Source organism: Chiloscyllium plagiosum, unplaced genomic scaffold, assembly GCF_037043375.1.
Source record: "Chiloscyllium plagiosum isolate Xiang-an unplaced genomic scaffold, Cpla_swu_hap1 HiC_scaffold_22, whole genome shotgun sequence".
NCBI classification, from domain to species: Eukaryota; Metazoa; Chordata; class Chondrichthyes; order Orectolobiformes; family Hemiscylliidae; genus Chiloscyllium; species Chiloscyllium plagiosum.
The window spans coordinates 59,211,796-59,231,268 of NW_028270160.1; the positions used below are offsets into that span (position 1 = coordinate 59,211,796).

Genomic DNA, 19,473 nt, shown 5'->3' on the forward strand with positions numbered 1-19,473 from the left:
ACCCCCTAATCATCTTGTACACCTCAATCAAGTCACCCCTAAACCTTCTTTTCTCTAATGAAAACAGCCCCAAGTGTCTCAGTCTTTCCTCATACGATCTTCCTTCCATACCAGGCAACATCCTGGTAAACCTCCTCTGCACCCGTTCCAGTGCCTCCACATCCTTCCTATAGTATGGCGACCAAAACTGCACACAATATTCCAGATGCGGCCGCACCAGAGTCTTATACAACTGCATCATGACCTCAGGACTCCAGAACTCAATTCCTCTACCAATAAAAGCCAGTACGCCATATGCCTTCCTCACCGCACTATTTACCTGGGTGGCAACTTTCAGAGATCTGTGTACATGGACACCAAGATCCCTCTGCTCATCCGACCATTAGCCCAGTACCCATCTTTTTGTTATTCTTCCCAAAGTGAATCACCTCACACTTAGCTACATTGAATTCCATTTGCCACCTTTCTGCCCAGCTCTGCAGCTTCTCTATATCCTGCTGTAACCTGCCACATCCTTCCTCACTGTCAACAACTCCTCCGACTTTCGTATCATCCGCAAACTTGCTCACCCAACCTTCTAACCCCTCTTCCAGGTCATTTATAAAAATGACAAACAGCAATGGTCCCAAAACAGATCCTTGCGGAACACCGCTAGTGACGGCACTCCATGAAGAAACTTTGCCATCAACTACTACCCTCTGTCTTCTTCCATCCAGCCAATTCCTAACCCAAACCTCCAACTCACCCTCAATGCCATATCTCCGTATTTTCTGCAGTAGCCTACCATGGGGAACCTTATCAAACGCCTTACTAAAATCCATTTCTACCACATCTACCGCTTTCCCCTCATCAACCTCCTTCGTCACCTTTTCAAAGAATTCAATAAGGTTTGTGAGGCACGACCTGCCCTTCACAAAACCATGCTGACTATCCTTGATCACATTATTCCTATCCAGATGTGCATAAATCCTATCCCTTACAATTCTCTCTAAGACTTTGCCCACAACAGAAGTGAGACTCACCGGCCTATAGTTACTAGGGTTATCCCTACTCCCCTTTTTGAACAAGGGAACCACATTTGCTATCCTCCAATCTTCTGGCACTACTCCTGTAGACAAAGAGGACATAAAAATCAAGGCCAATGGCTCTGCAATCTCCTCCCTTGCTTCCCAGAGAATCCTAGGATAAATGCCATCAGGCCCAGGGGACTTATCTATTTTCACCTTTTCCAGGATTTCCAACACCTCTTCTCTACATACCTCAAAGCCATCCATTCTACTTATTTGTGTCTCAGTATTCACATCGACGACAATGCCCTGTTCCTGAGTAAATACTGAAGAAAAGTATTCATTCAGTGTCTCCCCAATCTCTTCCGCCTCCACACGCAACTTCCCACTACTATCCTTGACTGGACCTATTCCTACCCTAGTCATTCTTTTATTCCTAACATACCTATAGAAAGCCTTAGGGTTTTCCCTAATCCTACCGACTAAGGACCTTTCATGTCCCCTCCTTGCTGCTCTTAGCTCTAAAGGGGGCACTCAGGTCCATCAGCAATATATAAGAGTGCCCACCTCTATTTTACATTTGGGACACATTGGAGATGCTCCTACCTTAAAGTTTGCCAATCGGTCCGGTGCTATCTGGGCCCTATGAAGTATCTTCAACTGAATGGCCTGAGTTTTGTTGCAGATGGTGATTCTTCTGGCGTTTCCCCAAATGTCATTCCACGTTTCTATAGAGATTTCCAGTCCCAAATCCTGATCCCATGTTTTAAATAGATTGTCCATATCTCCCGATACTTCATCATGTAATAAATGATAAATAGTACTGACGGAAGATACCTCCATTGGCCATAGCCATGTATGTTCTCTATCTGATTTATAAAGACTATCTAATAACGTAGTCTTCTTCTGTATGTAGTCTCGAATTTGGAAGTATTGAAAGAGGTCTCCATTAGGTAATGCAAATTTCTGACGCAGCTGTTTAAAAGACATCAGGACCCCTTCTTTAAACAGATCCCCTAAACATAAGATACCCCTGGATCTCCAGAGTTTGAAAGTGACATATGTAAACCCCGGTTGGAATCCCCATGCTCCCACTATCGGAGCATAGGGGGATGTTTTATGTGAGTTGCCCTCATTTTGCTGCATTATATTCCAAGCTTCAATTGTGTTTAGTATTATAGAGTTTTTACATTGATCCGTGATGATTTTCCTCTTGTCTGAAAATGAGAGATTAATAAGTGGGTATTTTACTTGAGAAGCCTCGATGTCCAGCCAGATTGATTGTGGGTCAGACAAGACCCAATCAGTTATGTAACATCATAGGGAACTTAACTGATATTTCCTAAAATCTGGGAAGTCCAATCCTCCCCTTGCCTGTAGCTTCAGCTTAATGAGGGGCCGTCTATGATTCCAGATAGAGGAACCCAACCAGCCATATAATTTACGTAGTGCCAGCCTCGGCAGCATGACCGGAAGCATTCTCATAGGGTATAGGAGACGGGGCAGGACATTCATTTTAATTACTGCTATTCTACCCAGCCAGGAAATTGGAAGGTCTCCCCATCGCTGGAGGTCCTGCCTTATCTTTTCCTGTAAATGCACAAAGTTAGCCTTGTATACTGATCAAATACTGGGGGTAATAAAAATGCCTAAATATAAGAAACCCTCCAGGGACCACTGAAAGGGAAAGTGGGATCCGTCCAATAAGTGTGATATACGAACAAGGCCACCCATTGGCATAGCCTCCGATTTTGAGAAATTAATTTTATCGCCTGAAAATACACTAAATGTATTAATAACTTGGATTAAGCGACATCAAAGGATTACTGAGAAATAGAAGAACATCATCTGCATAAAGGGTAGTTTTATGTTTACCTGTACCAATCCTCGGGGCCGTTATATTAAGGTCAGCCTGTATAGCTTCTGCTAGTGGCTCGATTATTAGCATAAATAGCAAAGGCGAGAGAGGACATCCCTGACGGCAGCCCCTATCCACACTGAAGCTATCAGAGCCTAATCCATTGGTAATCGCAACTGCTTTGGGATTACTATACAGTGTTGAGACCCGTTTGGTAAACACCTGTCCAATGCCAAACCTTTCCAATGTGTAAAACAAATATGACCATTCAACCCTGTCGAATGCCTTTTCCGCGTCTAATGAGACTACTACACCTGGTATCTTTCTCTGATGGCAGGCTTGAATCACATTCAAAACCCTTCTAATATTATTAGATGATCTATGGCCCTTAATAAACCCGGTCTGATCCTCCTTTATAATACGTGGCAGTACCCTTTCTAGCCTCAATGCTAACGTTTTAGAGAGGATTTTAAAATCTACATTTAGCGAGGATATTGGTCTGTGTGACGTACAATCTTCTGGGTCCTTTCCTTTTTTGAGGATGAGAGATATTCGCCTCTTTCAGTGAAGGTGGGAGACAACCCTGACTGTATGAATAGTTATACATGTCCATAAGTGGACCAGTCAATATTCCTGTAAATTCTTTGTAGAATTCAGCTTGAAAGCCATCTGGGCCCGGTGCCTTACCGCTCTGAAGTTGTCTGATTGCGTCAAGTATTTCTTGGATTGTTTGGGGAACATTCAGGACCGATACCTGTTCCGGAGTTAGGTCCGGAAAGGTCAGGTTTTTAAAAAATGACTGCATCCTCCTAGTCCTGTCTTCACAATCCTGCGATTTATATAAATCAGAATAACATTTTCTAAAGATTGCGTTAATCCTTTTATGATCCTGAGTCAGAATACCCGTACTTTCCTTGATAGACGTGATAGTTTGAGGGGCCTTCTTTTTCTTTACGAGAAATGCTAAGTATCTACCCGGTTTGTCGCTAAATTCATATAACCTTTGTTTTGCAAATAATATTTCCCTCTTAGCCGTTTGGGTAAGCGTGGTGTTTAGAGCTGTCCTAAGGGCCGTAATCCTTTGTAATTTGATCATAGAAGGTCTGTCAGCGTATGCTGTTTCAGCCGCTTTTAAGCGAGCTTCGAGCAGACGCTGTTGTTCTCCCTTTAATTTTTTCTGGGTCGCTGAGTATGAGATGATCAAACCTTGCGTGTAAGCTTTGATGGTCTCCCACATCATTGATGGGTTGCTAGCTGTACCTGAATTAATTTCTAAAAAAGTTTTAAATTCTTGAGAGAAGTACTTTACAAATTTACTATCTTTCATCAGAAAGGGGTCCATACGCCAATGCCGAGGGGATGTCCCATTGTTCCTCGCCTTGATTTCCATATATACAGCAGCGTGATAGGAAATTACTATACTGCCTATTTTACAGGATGATATGGAATTTTAAAAAATCGAGGTGGCAAAAAACATCGATTCTGGTATGACATTTATGTGGCTTGGAGTAAAAAGAAAAATCTCTGCACTGTGGATGAAGGCATCTCCATACATCTACTAATCCTAATTCTTTGTTCCAATCCACCAGTTTTCTAGATCTGGGAGATATTCCTGCAGTACTCTTGGGAATCCTATCTATTTCCGGGTCCATAATACAATTAAAATTTCCCCCTATAATTGTATGACGAGCACCAAGAGCCATCAATTTTGAGAAGGCTTCCGTTATAAATTTAAAAGGATGTGCTGGGGGGCAATACAAATTTAAGATCCCATATTCCTCTCCATTTATAAGCGCTTTAATCAGAATATATCATCCAGATTTGTCTTTTATCTGATTTAGGATTTTGAAAGGGAAATTCTTCCGAATAAGAATAACAACTCCCCTGCTTTTTGAGCTGAAAGAAGAAAAAAAGGCCTGATCAAATCCACCCTGTCGTAATTTCAAGTGTTCTTTATCCAATAAGTGTGTCTCCTGTAGGAGGGTTATATCGACCCTTTCTTTCTTGAGGTTTGATAATATTTTCTTTCTTTTGACTGGTGAATTACTCCCCTTGACATTCCAGGTGCACCACTTAACCAACTGATCAACCATAATCATCCAGGCAAATCCGAGACCCCTCGGGAGGGGAAACCCTATCCAGAACATCCCGAGCATAGAGCATATAAAATTTACAAAAATAAAGGCTCTTTAATACATTCACATTGATATAATAAAAAACTATTTCTAAATAAAAAAAACGTATTTAAATGGAGATTTTCCCCCTTTTTCACAGGGGGTATCACTTCCTTTCCAACAGTCCATCGTATCCTCTCCCAACCAGTGCCCCACCCTTGACCCAGGAGCTCCTTGATAGGATGAAGAAAATTCAAATTTACTACAGAGCTAGAGTTAACAGTGAGCCCCCCACCCACATCAACACCAACACCTGGATATATTTGGTAATGTTAATACCATGTATAAACATATATAACTATAAAATTACAGCCTCAACAAGTAATAATTAAACATAATAATACAAAGTAACAGGGGAAAACAACCCTGTTCCTAAAGACAGAAATAAAACTGGATAAGGTAACCACCTCCCCCCACCAACATTAACTAGCCCCCCCCGGCCTATATATATATATAAAAAAAGGGGAGAAAATCATTAAGGAGAGAACAAATAAATAAATCCCTCTCCCCACCCTCCGAAGATAATATTAAACAGTCAGGTAAAAAAAGGGATTAATATAAAAAAAAGGGGATGTAAACCGGAGTGGCGGGGGGGGGGGAGAGCAAATCAAATAATTCTTACAATTTATCTAAGAGAGTCCAAAAATTCCTTGACCTTTTCCGGCGATCCGAAGTTATACACGGACCCTTCATGGTTAAAGCGTAGCATCGCTGGGTAGCGCAAGGAGTACTGAATATTTAAGTCCCTTAAACACTACTTCACTTCATCAAACGCCTTCCTCTTTCGGATCAGAGCTGGGGAAAAGTCCTGGAAAAACGTAATCTTGGATCCTTTATAAATCATGGTTTGGCGATCTTTCCCAAGATTTCTGGAAGCTTCTAAGAGCATCTGCCTCCTTATAGCTCTGCAGCCGGAACAGGATTGGGTGGGGGCGCTGGTTCGAGCCGGGCCCATGCTCTGTAACCCGGTAGGCTCATTCCACCCTTACCTGGCCTGATTCAGCCTCCAGATTTAAAAGCTGTGGAAGCCACTGCTCGAGGAACGCTGTAAGCTGGTCTTCCTCTTCCTGTTCGGGAAGACCCAGCAAACGAATATTTTTTCGACGACCTCGAAAATGTGATTCTCCAAGGTCCGGACTCGCTGTTCAAGAGACCGGACTCGATCCACGGCCGATTCTGCTATAGTTTCGGGGGTCGCGGCCTTTAGTTCCACTCCTCCGACTTGGCGCTCAATTTCCTTGATGTCTTGATCGTGCTTTTGAACCGCGGCCGAGAGTGAGTCCCATCGGCTCCGGGATTCTTCAATGAAGGCACGATCTTCGCATCGAGTTTTGAGATTATTTCCGCGAGGCTCGCCACCGTAGGTAAGTCCCCGGGGCGGCTGCGGACGCCTCTGCTGCAGTTGGAGAGGGTGGGGGAGGGGTTCCTGCCTGCTGAGAGCTGCGGGCTCCCTTCCCTTTAGTCATTTTTACTGGAGATTAAATTGTTTAAATGCAGTACTAAGCAACTAATTACACTAAAAACTATTTTGAATGATTTGGTGTGGTGGGGTGGGTGACCCACTTTGCCCAAGGCTTGGGAGGAGCACTATAGACTCAGACTTGCTGGGTCGCTGCCATCTAGGATCCCAAAGATGATTCTTGATGGGATTGAGAGTAACGGGGTAGTTATTATGAGGAACTTTAACTTCCCCAATATTGACTGGGATACTATAGTTCAAGTAGTTTAGATGGGTCAGTTTTTGTTCAATGTGTGCAGAAAGGTTTTCTGACACAGTATGTAGACAGGCCAACAAGGGGAGATGCCATATTGGATTTGGTACTGGGGAATGAACCGGGCCAGGTGTTAGAGATGAGTTATTTGGCGATAGTGACCATAATTCGGTTATGTTTACAATAAAAATGGGCAGGGATAGGTATATACTGCAGGGAAAGAGGTATAACTGGGGAAAAGGCAATTATGATACGATTAGGCAAGATTTAGGATGCATAGGATGGGGAAGGAAACTGCAGGGTATGGGCACACTTGAAATGTGGAGCTCATTCAAAGAACAGCTACTGTGGGACCTTGATAAGTATATACCCATCAGGCAAGGAGGTTGTTGTCAAGAGAAGGAGCCATGGTTCACTAAAGAAGTTGAAGCTCTTGTCAAGAGGAAGAAGACGACTTAAGTGAGGATGAGGCGTGAAGGCTCGGTTAGGAGGCTTGAGAGTTAAAAGTTAGCCAGAAAAGATCTAAAGAGAGGGGTAGGAAGAACCAGGAGGGGACATGAGAAGTTGTTGGCAGATAGGATCAAGGAAAACCCTAAGGCCATCTATCGGTATATCAGAAATAAAAGAATGACTGGAGTAAGGTTAGGGCCAATCGAAGATAGTAGTGGTAAGTTGTGTGTGGAATCTGAGGACATAGGGGAAGTGCTTAATGAATATTTTTCATCAGTATTCACTTTGGAAAAGGGCAATATTAGTGAGAATACGGAGATTATGAGCTACAAGATTAGATGGGATTGAGGTTGACAAAGAGGAGGTTTTAGCAATTTTGGAAGATTTGAAAATAGATCAGACCCCTGGGCCGGATGGGATTTATCCTCTGCTTCTCTGGGAAGCCAGGGACGACATGGCCAGGCCTTCGGCTTCGATCTTTATGCTATCATTGTCGACAGGAGTAGTGACAGAAGACTAAAGGATAGTAAATGTTGTTCCTTTGATTAAGGAGGGGATTCGCAACAATGCTGGTAGTTACAGGCCAGTGAGCCTTACTTCGGTTGTGGGTGTGGTGGTGGAAAAGGTTCTCAGAGCCAGGATTTATAATCATCTGGAAAGGAGTAATTTGATTAGAGATAGTCAGCACGGCTTTGTGAAGGGTAGGTCGTGTCTCACTGACGTTATTGAGTTCTTCGAGAAGGTGACAAAACAGGTGGATGGAGTTAAGGCGGTTGATGTGGTGTATATGGACTTCAGTAAGGCATTTAATAAGGTTCCACACAATAGGCTATTGCACAAAATACAGAGTTTCGGGAATGAAGGTGATTTAACGGTTTGGATCAGAACTTGGCTTGCTGAAAGAAGACAGAGGGTGGTGGTTGATGGGAAATCTTCATCCTGGAGCTCAGTTACTAGTCATGTGTTGCAAGGATCTGTTGTGGGGCCACTGCTGTTTGTCATTTTTATAAATGATCCGGATGTGGGTGTAGAAGGATGGGTTAGTAAATTTGCAGATGACACTAAGGTAGGCAGAGTTGTGGATCGTGCAGGAGGATGTTGTGGGTTGCAGAGGGACATAGATAAGATGCAGAGCTGGGCTAAGAAGTGGCAAATGGAGTTTAATGCAGAAAAGTGTGAGGTGGTTCACTTTGGAAGAAATAACAGGAATGCAGAGTACTGTGCTAATGGTAAAGTTCTTGGCAGTGTAGATGAACAGAGAGATCTCGGTGTCCAGATGCATAACTCCTTGAAAGCTGTCACCCAGGTTGATAGGGTTGTTAAGAAGGTATGTGGTGTATTGGCATTTATTGGTAGGGGATTGTGTTTCGAAGCTGTGAGGCCATGCTTCAGCTGTAGAAGACACTGGTAAGGCCGCACCTGGAGTATTGCATGCAGTTCTGGTCACCGCATTATAGGAAGGATGTGGAAGCTTTGGAAGTGTTCAGAGGAGATTTACTAGGATGTTGCCTGGTATGGAAGCAAGGTCTTAATGAGGAAAGGCTGAGGGAACTGAGGCTGTTTTAGTTGGAGAGAAGAAGGTTGACAGGTGACTTGATCAAGACATATAAGATAATTAGAGGGTTAGATAGGGTGGACTGTTAGATGCTTTTTCCTCGGATGGTGATGACTAACACGAGGGAACATAGCTTTAAATTGAGGGATGATAGATTTAGGGGAAGCTTCTTCACTCAGAGTCGTCGAGGCGTGGAATAGTCTGCCTGCAACAGTCATAGACTTGCTGACGTTAAGGGCATTTAAATGGGCATTGGACATACCTATGGATAATGATGGAATGGTGTAGGTAGGTAGATGGACATCAGATTATTTTCATAGGTTGGCGCAACATTGAGGGCTGAAGGGCCTGCATTGTGCTATAACATTCTACGTTCGATATGTTTCCCAAACTAAACATTTGCCTGCATTTTGCCCATGTCCCTCTAAACCTTTCATGTTCATGTACCTATTGAAATATCTTTTAAATATTATAATTGTACCCGCATCTTCCTTTGGCAGTTCATTCCACATATACATCATACTCCAGGGGGAAAAAGTCCCGGAGTGTGGTGCTGCAAAAACACAGCAGGTCAGGCAGCATCCGAGGAGCAGGTGAGTCGATGTCTCGGGCATAAGTCCTTCATCAGGAATGAGGCTTGTGGGTCGGGGCTGAGAGATAAATGACCTATTTGTTCGGTTCTTAGACTGTGAGCAGATCTGGGCATCACACCTTGGGCCGGATATTTTAGCTCTGGAGGGAGTTCAATGCAAGTTTACAAGGATGATATCTGGAATTAGGGGTTAAATTGCGAGGAGAGATTAAACAAATTAGGCCTTTACTCTCTGGAACCTGGAAGGTTAAGGGTTGATCAAATTGATTTCTTCAGGATGTTAACAGAGAAAGACAAATAGATAAAGATAAACTATTTCCAGTGGTTGGCGATTCTATAAATAGGGAATGTAGTTTGAGAATTAGGGCCAAGCTATTCTGGAGAGATATTAGCAAGCACTTCTACACTCAACAAGTAGTGGAAGCTTGGAAGTCCTCCTCAAATGGTGATTGATGCTAATTCAATTATTAAATTTAAATCTGAGATAGACAGTTTTTTTTTTAAGTTAGGGTAGCAAGGGATGTGAGCTCAAGCCAGGCATATGGTGTTAGGCCACTGGTCAGCCATGTGTTATTGAATGGTGGGACAGTCTTGAGGGGCTGAATGGCCTACTCCTGTAACTGTGTTCCTAATCTTTTTCTTCTGTTTGACAATCAATTCTCTATTTAGTCAGTACACTACCCCCAATTGCACATGCTTTAATTTTACATGCTCACCTCTTTTATGTGAAACCACACCCACTTGTTCTCTCTGATAACTCTACTACTTACATCCTCCAAAAATTCCATTAGATTTTTCAAGTATGATTTCCTGTTTGTAAATCCATGCTGACTCTGTCCAATTCTATACTGTTACCCAAGTAGACTGCTGTTTAATCTTCTAAAATAGACTCTTATCATTTTCCATCAGACCGTAAGAGCATAATTTAGGCTGTTTGGCTCATCGAGTCTTCTCCACCATTTAGTCATTGCTGATAGTTTATCAACCCCATTTTATCGCTTTTTTCTTGTAACCTTTGATCCCTTGGCAATCAGGAACTTATCTATGTCTGTTTTAAATATACTCAATGACCTGGCCTCTGGAGCTTTCTGTTGCAATGAATTCCCCAGATTCACCACTCTCTGACTGAAGAAGTTTCTCCTTACCTCCGTTCTAAAGGGTCTTCCCTTTACTGTAAGGATGTGCTCTCGGGTTCTCATCTCTCCTGTCAATGGAAACATTTTCTCAATGTCCATTCTGTTCAGGCCATTCAGTATTCTGTAAGTTTCAATCATATCTGCCCTCATCCTTCTAAACTCCATCGAGTGTAGTCCAAGAGCCCTCACAAGTTCCTCATATGTTAAGCTTTTCATTCCTGGGATCATTCGTGTGAACCTCCTCTGGACCTGCTCCAGGACCGGTATATCCTTCCTGAGGTATGGGGCCCAAAACTGCTCACGATACTCTAAATTTGGTCTGATGAGAACTTTATAAAGTCTCAGAAGTATATCCTGCTTTTATATTCTCATCCTCTCGAGATGAATGACAACATTGCATTTGCCATTCAAACAACCGACTCAACCTGCAAGTTTACCTTGAGAGAAACCTGGATTAGAACTCCCAAGTCCCTTTGCACTCCAGATTTCTGAATTTTCTCCCCATTTAGAAAATAGTCCATGCCTCTATCCTTCCTACCAAAATGCATGACCTCACATTTTCCCATGTTATGTTCCATCTGCCACTTCTTTGCTCACTCTCCTATCCTGTCCAAGTCTTGCTGCAGGCCCCTGCCTCCTCAATGCTACCTACCCCTCTACCTATCTTTATATCATATGCAAACTTAGCCAGAATGCCCTTAATTCCTTCATCCAGATCATTAATGTATAAAGTGAAAAATTGTGCTCCCAGTAGTCACTGGCTTCCATCCTGAGAAGGACTTTTTTATCCCCACTCTGTCATCTGCCAGACAGCCAATCCTCTATTCGTACTAGTGCCTTGCCTGTGAAGCCATGGGCCCTTGTCTTACTCTGCAGCCTCCTGTACGGCACCTTTTCAAACGCCTTGTGGAGGTCCAAATAGATAACATCCATTGGCTCTCATTGGTCTGACCTGCTCATCACTTCCTCAAAGAATTCTAACAGATTTGTCAGGCAAGTCAGACAAATTTGCCAGATTTGGTGACTTTGCACTATTTTGCAATGCATTTCCAAGTATTCAGAAGCTCATCCTTCACAATGGATTGCATTATCTTAGCAATGACTGAGGTCAGACCAATCAATCTCTAATTTCCCATCTTTTGTCTTACTCCCTTCTTAAACAGGGGAGTTACATTCAGAATTTTCCATCCTCTCAGACCCTCCCTGACTCCAGCGTTTCTTGGAAGATCACTACTAAAGCCTCTATTATTTTTTCAGCTGTCTCCTTCAGAACTCTGGGATGTAGTTCAACTGGTCCACTTTCAGACCTTTCAGTTCTTCTAGCACCTTCTCCTTGGTGATGGTTGCTGTACTCATCTCTGCTCCTCCTATTCTCTCTTGAATTTTTGGGATATTACTCGTGTCTTCCACTGTGAAGACTGACACAAAGTCCTTATTCAGTTTCTCAATACTTTCCCAGTGTCATTTTCCAGTGGTCTAGTGTCCACTTTTGCCTCTCTTTTGCCCTTTATTTATCTAAAGAAACTCTTGCAGTCTTTTTCTAATATTATTGGCTAGCTTACTGTCATGTTTAACCTTCTCCCTCCTTATTTCTTTATTTGTTGTCCGTTGTCAGTCTTTGTAAGCTTCCCAATCCTCTGGCTTCCCATTGCCCTTTGCTACATTATATGCTTTCTCTTTTGCTTTTATGCTGTCCCTGATTTCCCTGGTTAACCGTGGTTGCCTCATCCTCCCTTTAGTATGCTTCTTTTTCCTTGGAATGTATTTTTGCTGTAATTCCTGAATTACTCCCAGAAACTCCTGCCATTGCTGTTCCACTGCCTTCTCTGCTAGGCTCCTCTCTCATGTCCCTGTAGTTGCCTTTATTCGACTGTAATACTGTTAGATCTGATTCCACGCTGTAGGGATAGCTCCCTCTTACTGATATCAGACTGTCAGTTTGTAATTCCCTGTTTTCTCTGCACTTTTTTTAAAGTAGTGTGGTTATATTAGCTACCCTCCAACCCATGTTCTAGAGTCTATAGAATTTCGAAGGATGGCCACCAATGCACCCACTATTTCTAGGGCCACGTAGGTATTCTGTGATGTGGATTATTGGACTCTGATAATTTGTCACCTTTGAATCCTGTCAATTCCCCAGCACCATTTCCCTGTAAATACTGTCAGACCTCCTCTCTGAGTGGATCATGTGTTTCCCAACAGTTTTCAGATTTTATTCGTGACCTCCTTTGTGAAGATCAAATGGTCATATGTATTTAATTAGTTCTGAAGGAGGGTCACTGGACCTGAAACATTAACTCTATTTTCTCTTCACAGATACTGCATGACCTGCTGAGTTTCTGCAGCAAATTGTCTTTGTTTCACATTTCCAACATCCACAGTTCTTTGCTGTGTGTTTACTTCTCTGCTTCCTGTTGATTAACCAATCCACTATCCATGCTCACACATCGCTTCCCCACCAAATTGCTTAAAATTTTCTCTGACATAATTTTTTTATACAGCACATTATGACATGCTTTTATCCCTTCTTCAGAGTCTTCTGTCTAGTGCTGCCAGACCTGCTGAGTTTCTCCAGCAATTTCTGTTTATCCAACAGGAAGTAGAGCCAAGGTGAATGGGTCATTTTCAAGTTGGCAAACAATAACTAGTGGAATTCTGCATAGATCAGTGCTGAGGGTACTTATTAATAAAAGACAAGATCAGTACAGTAGTCAGAAATGATCATGACTTGGAAAATCAAGATGTAGAATCAGATTGGATGGAGATGAGAAATAGCAAGGGAACAAAATCACTAGTAAGTGTGGTTGATTGGTCTTCCGACAGTAAGGCAGAGAACAATTCGAGAAATGATAAGAATTATTAAGAAAAAGACTGCAGTAATTCTGGGTAATCTTAATAGACTTTGGACAAATCAAATTGACAAAGATAGCCTTGAGGATGAGTTGAGAGAGTGAATATAGAACAGTTTAGAGTCATAGAGAAGTACAGCATGCAAACAGACCCTTCGGTCCAATCCGTCCATGCCGACCAGATATCCCAACCCAATCTAGTCCCCCTGCCAGCACCCGGCCCATATCCCTCCAAACCCTTCCTATTCATATACCCATCCAAATGCCTCTTACTCTGTTCTGAAAATCATTATCGAATCACAGAATCTCTACAGTGTGGAAGCAGACCATTCAGCCCATCAAGTTCATACCAACCCTCTGAAGAGCATCCCTCCCAGACCCACTCCCATACTCTAACCCTGTATTTTCCACGGCTAATCCACATCCCTGAACACTACGGGCAATTTAGCATGGCCAATTGTGATGAAGCTGCTCCTTTAACAAGGTTATGCTGTCCTTGGTTTTTTTGTTCAGAGGTCGTGAAAGATACAGACTCTGAAAAGTCCAAGTTTGAAGGGTTTTAGGGCCAGTTTAATTGTAGCGAACAGATGCAGCCTCAGGTTTCCAATTTTTTAAAAGAAATACTTGTACAATGAAAGGGAAGTGGTCAGTTCTCCCAGCTCAGCTTTTCTTTGGTTTGATTTGGTTTTGGCAATCTGGCTTTTCACTGAAAGCAGTCAAGCAGTTTGAGGCTGCTGAGCCAAGAAACAGCTACATGGACGAGGGTATTTCATGCTACCACCCCCCCCCTCTCCTGTAAGACCCTGTGTTTGATTTTACTTTTTGTGCTAAGGGGTGTTGATGGGGATTGTTGTAAGTATTTGGAACAACATCATTAATTTGGGATAATCTGTTGGGTTTTCGGATAGATTAAGATATTCTGTATTCTGTTTTCTTTTGTTTGTGTTTCATTCAGTAATCTTCCAAATAAATTCTGTTTTGTTTGAAATTAAGTGGTTTGACCAGTTGCATCACTCCTGGAATATCTGCTTTCCACCTTCTTAAAACAACTTGCAAAAGTAGGGTCTGGGGTACTTTCTTGAAGTGTTTTCAGGGTGCTGGCCTGGTCCATAACACCGTCCACCTAACCTGCACATCTTTGAACTGGGAGGAAACCCACAGACACTGGGGAATGTAATGTTTTTGATCTGCTAACATGTAATAAGACAGGATTAATTAATTCACAGTAAAGCTGATGATTCAAATAGGTGCAGACAGATAGGAAAACAGGTTGTGATAAAGGACACAGTTTATAAAATGGATGTAGTTTGGTTAAGTGAGTGGGTGAAAAGTTTGCAGATGGATTTATTATATAAGGTTGTCTGCTTCAATGGGAAGAATAGAAAACCAGAATGTTGTTTAAATGGAGAATAACTGCACAATGCTGTATGGAGAATAACTGCACAATGCTGTAGGATGGGGGATTTGGTGTATTTGTACCACAAAAAGCTAAGGTAATGATGCAGCAAGTAATTAGGAAGGCAACTGGAATGTTAGTTTTTTTTGTTATGGGAATTAAATTTAAAATTGTGGAAATCTCATGTTGGGCGTTGGTGAGACCTCGCGTTATGTGCAGTTTTGGTTTCCTTAATTCAAGAAGGATGCACTTGCAGTTGAAGCATTTGAGAGAAGGTTCTCTGAGCTGATTCATAGAGATCTCCAGCACAGAAATAGGCCCTTCGTCTTATCATTTCTGCACCAATCATAAGCATTCATTGAATTGTTCTAATCCCATTTTCCAACACTTGGCCCACGGCCTTGTCTGCCTTGGCATTGCAAGTGCACATCTAAATATTTGTCAAAGGTTACTTAACACCCAAAAGTGGCCAAGACAACTTAAATACAATCCAACTTGCTAAACGTTTCAGGTTTTCTGTTGACAAAAATAAGTTTTAGCTGGTTTGAGTCTATCTCATGCATCCAACATTCAATGTGGCATTTTCTTCGATTTTGCTCTTCTCTTCAGACTGGAAGCTGTTCCCTGCTTTATACTTTCCTTCCCTCTACTACAGTCATTTTCAGATTTACTGATGAACTGGTGACTTTATTTTCATGAAGAATAACTTTCAGATCTTTTTACATGTCAATAGTGGCACTTAATCAGGCAGGAAGCATACAAAGTGAACTTGGCTGGCTCCTTGTTCTTCGTTGGACTACTCATTGGTAACATTTTGTTTGGGCCCTTGTCTGACCGCTTTGGCAGGAAACCAATCTTCCTCACAGGTAAGGCTGAATGCCAATATTAAATTTGTTCTGAGATTTTTCTTTAACCCTGTAGGGAGTATGAAAGAAAGCTATTTTTACCTGTGCTGTTCCATCAATTTCATTAAATGTAAGAACTGTGATTTCGACAACTTGCATTTCTAAAACATGTTTAACATAATGTGCCCCAGTGTGCTTCACAGAAGTGTTATCAATCAACATATGACAGGAAGGCAGACTAGGAGATCCGAGTTCAGATGGTTGGAAAGCAGGTTAGGTCTAGAGGTAACAAAAGCATGAATGAATTAATGTTTTGGTAGCAGATGAGCTGAAATGCGTGAAGACAGAGAGTGTTGCACATAAGGAAATGTGCCTGTTTGATCTGAGGTCTTTTGCTATCTGCCAACAAAACCAGAAAAGGGGATTTTGATTATGGGGCACAGATGTCAAAATAGTTTTATTTGCAGTAAACATGTAAAACAACCTGTTTTTGGCCCCAGAAATCAATATCTTGCATATTATTGAGATGCAATGTCAGACATAACATGCTATACTCATTAGTTTACTCCATTGTTCACTTCACACATGCATATCTATCTTACTGCAATGTTCCAACTGGATGAAAGAGAGTAAGCGTGGGATGGAGAGCTCTTGTGGTGCAGTAGTCGTGTTCCTACCACTGTCAAAAGTTTGGGTTCAAGTCCCATCTACCCCAAACAAATGTCATAACACATCTGAACAGATTTATTAAAAATATTTACGGGCTGTGATGTGAAGATGCACTGGCATTTATGTTGAGTGACCAAGATGATCATTCACCTCTGTGCTGATAGTTCACTTCTGTACTTGGCATAAAAGTCAACCCTTGAAAAATCCCTCCAAAAACACAGCAACTTGAATACTGACACTTATAGTAATATGTTCTTATGCATTTTCTTCCATTGCTTGATTTTAGTGAGTTAGGGAGGATCGAAATCTGTCCTGGATTTGTATGTGGATTCTAGAATTTGTATGTGGATATATGCAAGGTGTGATGAGTTTGCAGACATAATCACTGAGTATTTAAGGATGAAGGCAAGAGTTCAAAGGGCGGTTGCATTCCTTACGAATTTCAAAAAGTTGCAGATTCTTTAATCTCAGTTCACGATGATATGTAAACTTGGCTCTAGGTGTTTAAAAGAAATACCCTCTTAATTTACTATATTTTTGTAGGCAATGCATGTTTGTCAACAGAATAGTCTGGTTACTGTCAAGTTTAAAACATCTCGGGGTTTATAAATGATTGCATTATATTTTAACTGGCTAAAGTTGCAAGGGGGTTCTTTGTTGATTTAAAATCAGAAATTTAAATTATTGCATGTGTTGATGAGCCCTAACTAAACTAGTCTTTCGGCATGATATACAAGCAGCTGGTAAGTTTTACCATTAAACTCGATTGGCAGCAAATTGTAGGCCTTTGAAATGTGCAGCGCAGACGTTTCTTAGCATCTTTGCTTCTAGAATTGACATTTACTCAGTGGACTGAGGTAGGGATTACAAGTCACATTGTACTATGGAGAGTCTCTGAAAGCTCTTCCCTTTGTTATTTTCCATATATCTGCACCACCAGTAATTATGTTGTCCTTCTCCTGTGTAATTCTAGATGGAAAGGACAAGCTTGCATTTATAAAGTACATTTCACATCCTCAGGAATTCCTGGAAAATATAACAGCCAGTTAATTTTCATTTTGCAATTTAGCCAGTTCTCATATTTAGGTAAACGCAGCTATTTTATTCATGTTCTTAATTGTAAATAATCCAGCTGTTAGCTTAAGTCTGAAAGAAATGATATGACTGGAGAGACCTTGGAGTGCAGGTTCATAGCTCCTTGAAAGTGGAGTCGCAGGTAGATAGGATAGTGAAGAAGTCGCTTAGTATGCTTTCCTATATTGGTCAGGGTATTGAGTACAGGAGTTGGGAATATTGCATGCAAATCTGGTCTCCTTTCTATCGGAAGGATGTTGTGAAACTTAAAAGGGTTCAGAAAAGATTTACAAGAATGTTGCCAGGGTTGGAGGTTTTGAGCTATTGGAAGAGGCTGAACAGGCTGGGGCTGTTTTCCCTGGAGCTACAGAGGCTGAGGGGTGACCTTTATAGAGGTTTGTAAAATCGTGAGGGGCATGGAATAGAGTTGATAGACCAAGTCTTCTCCCTGGGGTGGGGGAGTCCAGAACTAGAGAGCATAGGTTTAGGGTGAGAGGGGAAAGATATCAAAAATACCTAAGGGGCAATGTTTTCACGCGGAGGCTGGTACGTGTATGGAATGGGTTGCTAGAGGAAGTGGTGGAGGCTAGTACGATGGCAACATTTAAAAGATATCTGGATGGGTATATGAATAGGAAGGGTTTGGAGAGATATGGGCTGGGTGCTGGCAGGTGGGACTAGATTGGGTTGGAATATCTGGTTGGACGGAAGGGTCTGTTTCAATGCTGTACATCTCTTTGGCTGGGTTTGGTAGGAAAGCTTGCTAAAGGCATTCTGTTAAACTCCATCTCCACCACTCCCTTCTCCAGACATAGGATAAATATTGTGGCACATGTGGTTTCTGCTTCATCTGAAATTTGGATGTCTTAATGAAAATCTGTCTTTCCGCCATGAACTTAAGTTGGGAGCGAATTTAAACCATGACATAAGAACCAAATGCTGTAACTATCTTTTATTTAGGATATGAGCAGATATGCATGAATGACAAATTTGGTCATTATTAATTTTGCAAAAAGGTTGCCATGGTTCCTCTGATGAATTGGTGTTCGCTGGTTAATTTATAGATGTTTCAACCGAAAGAACACAGCATACCTTCAAGAGGGTAGAATAATATATCTGGGTAATGTTGAGTTAGTTATAGCCAGTGCTCCCTTTACAGGATGTCAGAAGTAGATGGCAGTTGATAATAAATCCTTTCCCCATGACTCAGATGAACTACTCACAATGTTCAAGTCTTGGTTAAGCTATTCCATCCTTTACGAGAACATGCAGGGAAAAGATGGACTGCGCACAGGTAACACAATCCCCTATAGCTAGTTCAGAAATTGGTCTGTTTGCATAACTATGGGCTACTTGATTTTTGAATGACCTGGTGTCATCAATGAAATGCTTCAAGCTGTCAACTTTTTTATTCCTTTCAGGCTTGTTCCTTGATGTGGTCTTTGGATTTATTACAGCAGTTGCTCCAAACTATGAAGTCTTTGCAGTTACACGACTTCTTGTTGGACTTGTGAATGGTGGGATGTCCCTGGTGGCTTTTGTACTTACACAGGAATTTGTGGGAAAATCCTATTGGGCTTTGACAGGTAGGTAGCCTTGTAGCAAGATCGATATCTTCATCATTTTGCTTCTTATTATCTTCCTTTTCATGCTATACTTAACTAGCAGGGGAGAGACCAGGATCATTATTCATCAGCTCCAGGATTAGGCAAGTTGTTTGTTCTGGTTCATTTCAGTCTTACACTCCTATCTCTCTGATGCTTTACCTTTAGTTTCATTTTTTTTTCCTTGGCTGGTGTGCAGACTGATATTGTACCTGTAGCTATTAACATGAAGTGATTTGCAATGCTGCAGTTGGACACTCTGAATAATTTTTTTTGTTAACCATGTAGAGAGCAGTAAGTGAGGACTGCAGATGCTGGAGATCAGAGCTGAAAATGTGTTGCTGGAAAAGCGCAGCAGGTCAGGCAACATCCAAGGAACAGGAGAATCGACGTTTCGGGCATAAGCCCTTCTTCAGATTCCTGAAGAAGGGCTTATGCCCGAAACGTCGATTCTCCTGTTCCTTGGATGCTGCCTGACCTGCGCTTTCCAGCAACACATTTTCAGCATGTAGAGAGCAGTGTCCCTTTAATCTTCCTTATTTCTGCACTTGA

General features: G+C 41.9%; 1 protein-coding gene across 2 annotated transcripts in view; it reads left to right on the forward strand.

Annotated features, from left to right (window-relative positions):
* slc22a15 (solute carrier family 22 member 15) overlaps positions 1-19,473 on the forward strand; it is an 83,542-nt gene that overhangs the window by 18,487 nt on the left and 45,582 nt on the right. For both annotated transcript variants that reach the window (XM_087999119.1, XM_087999120.1), the window contains exons 3-4: positions 15,463-15,595; positions 18,739-18,903. In XM_087999119.1, the coding sequence (XP_087855245.1) occupies positions 15,463-15,595; positions 18,739-18,903 (298 nt within the window). The remainder of the gene's footprint in view (positions 1-15,462; positions 15,596-18,738; positions 18,904-19,473) is intronic.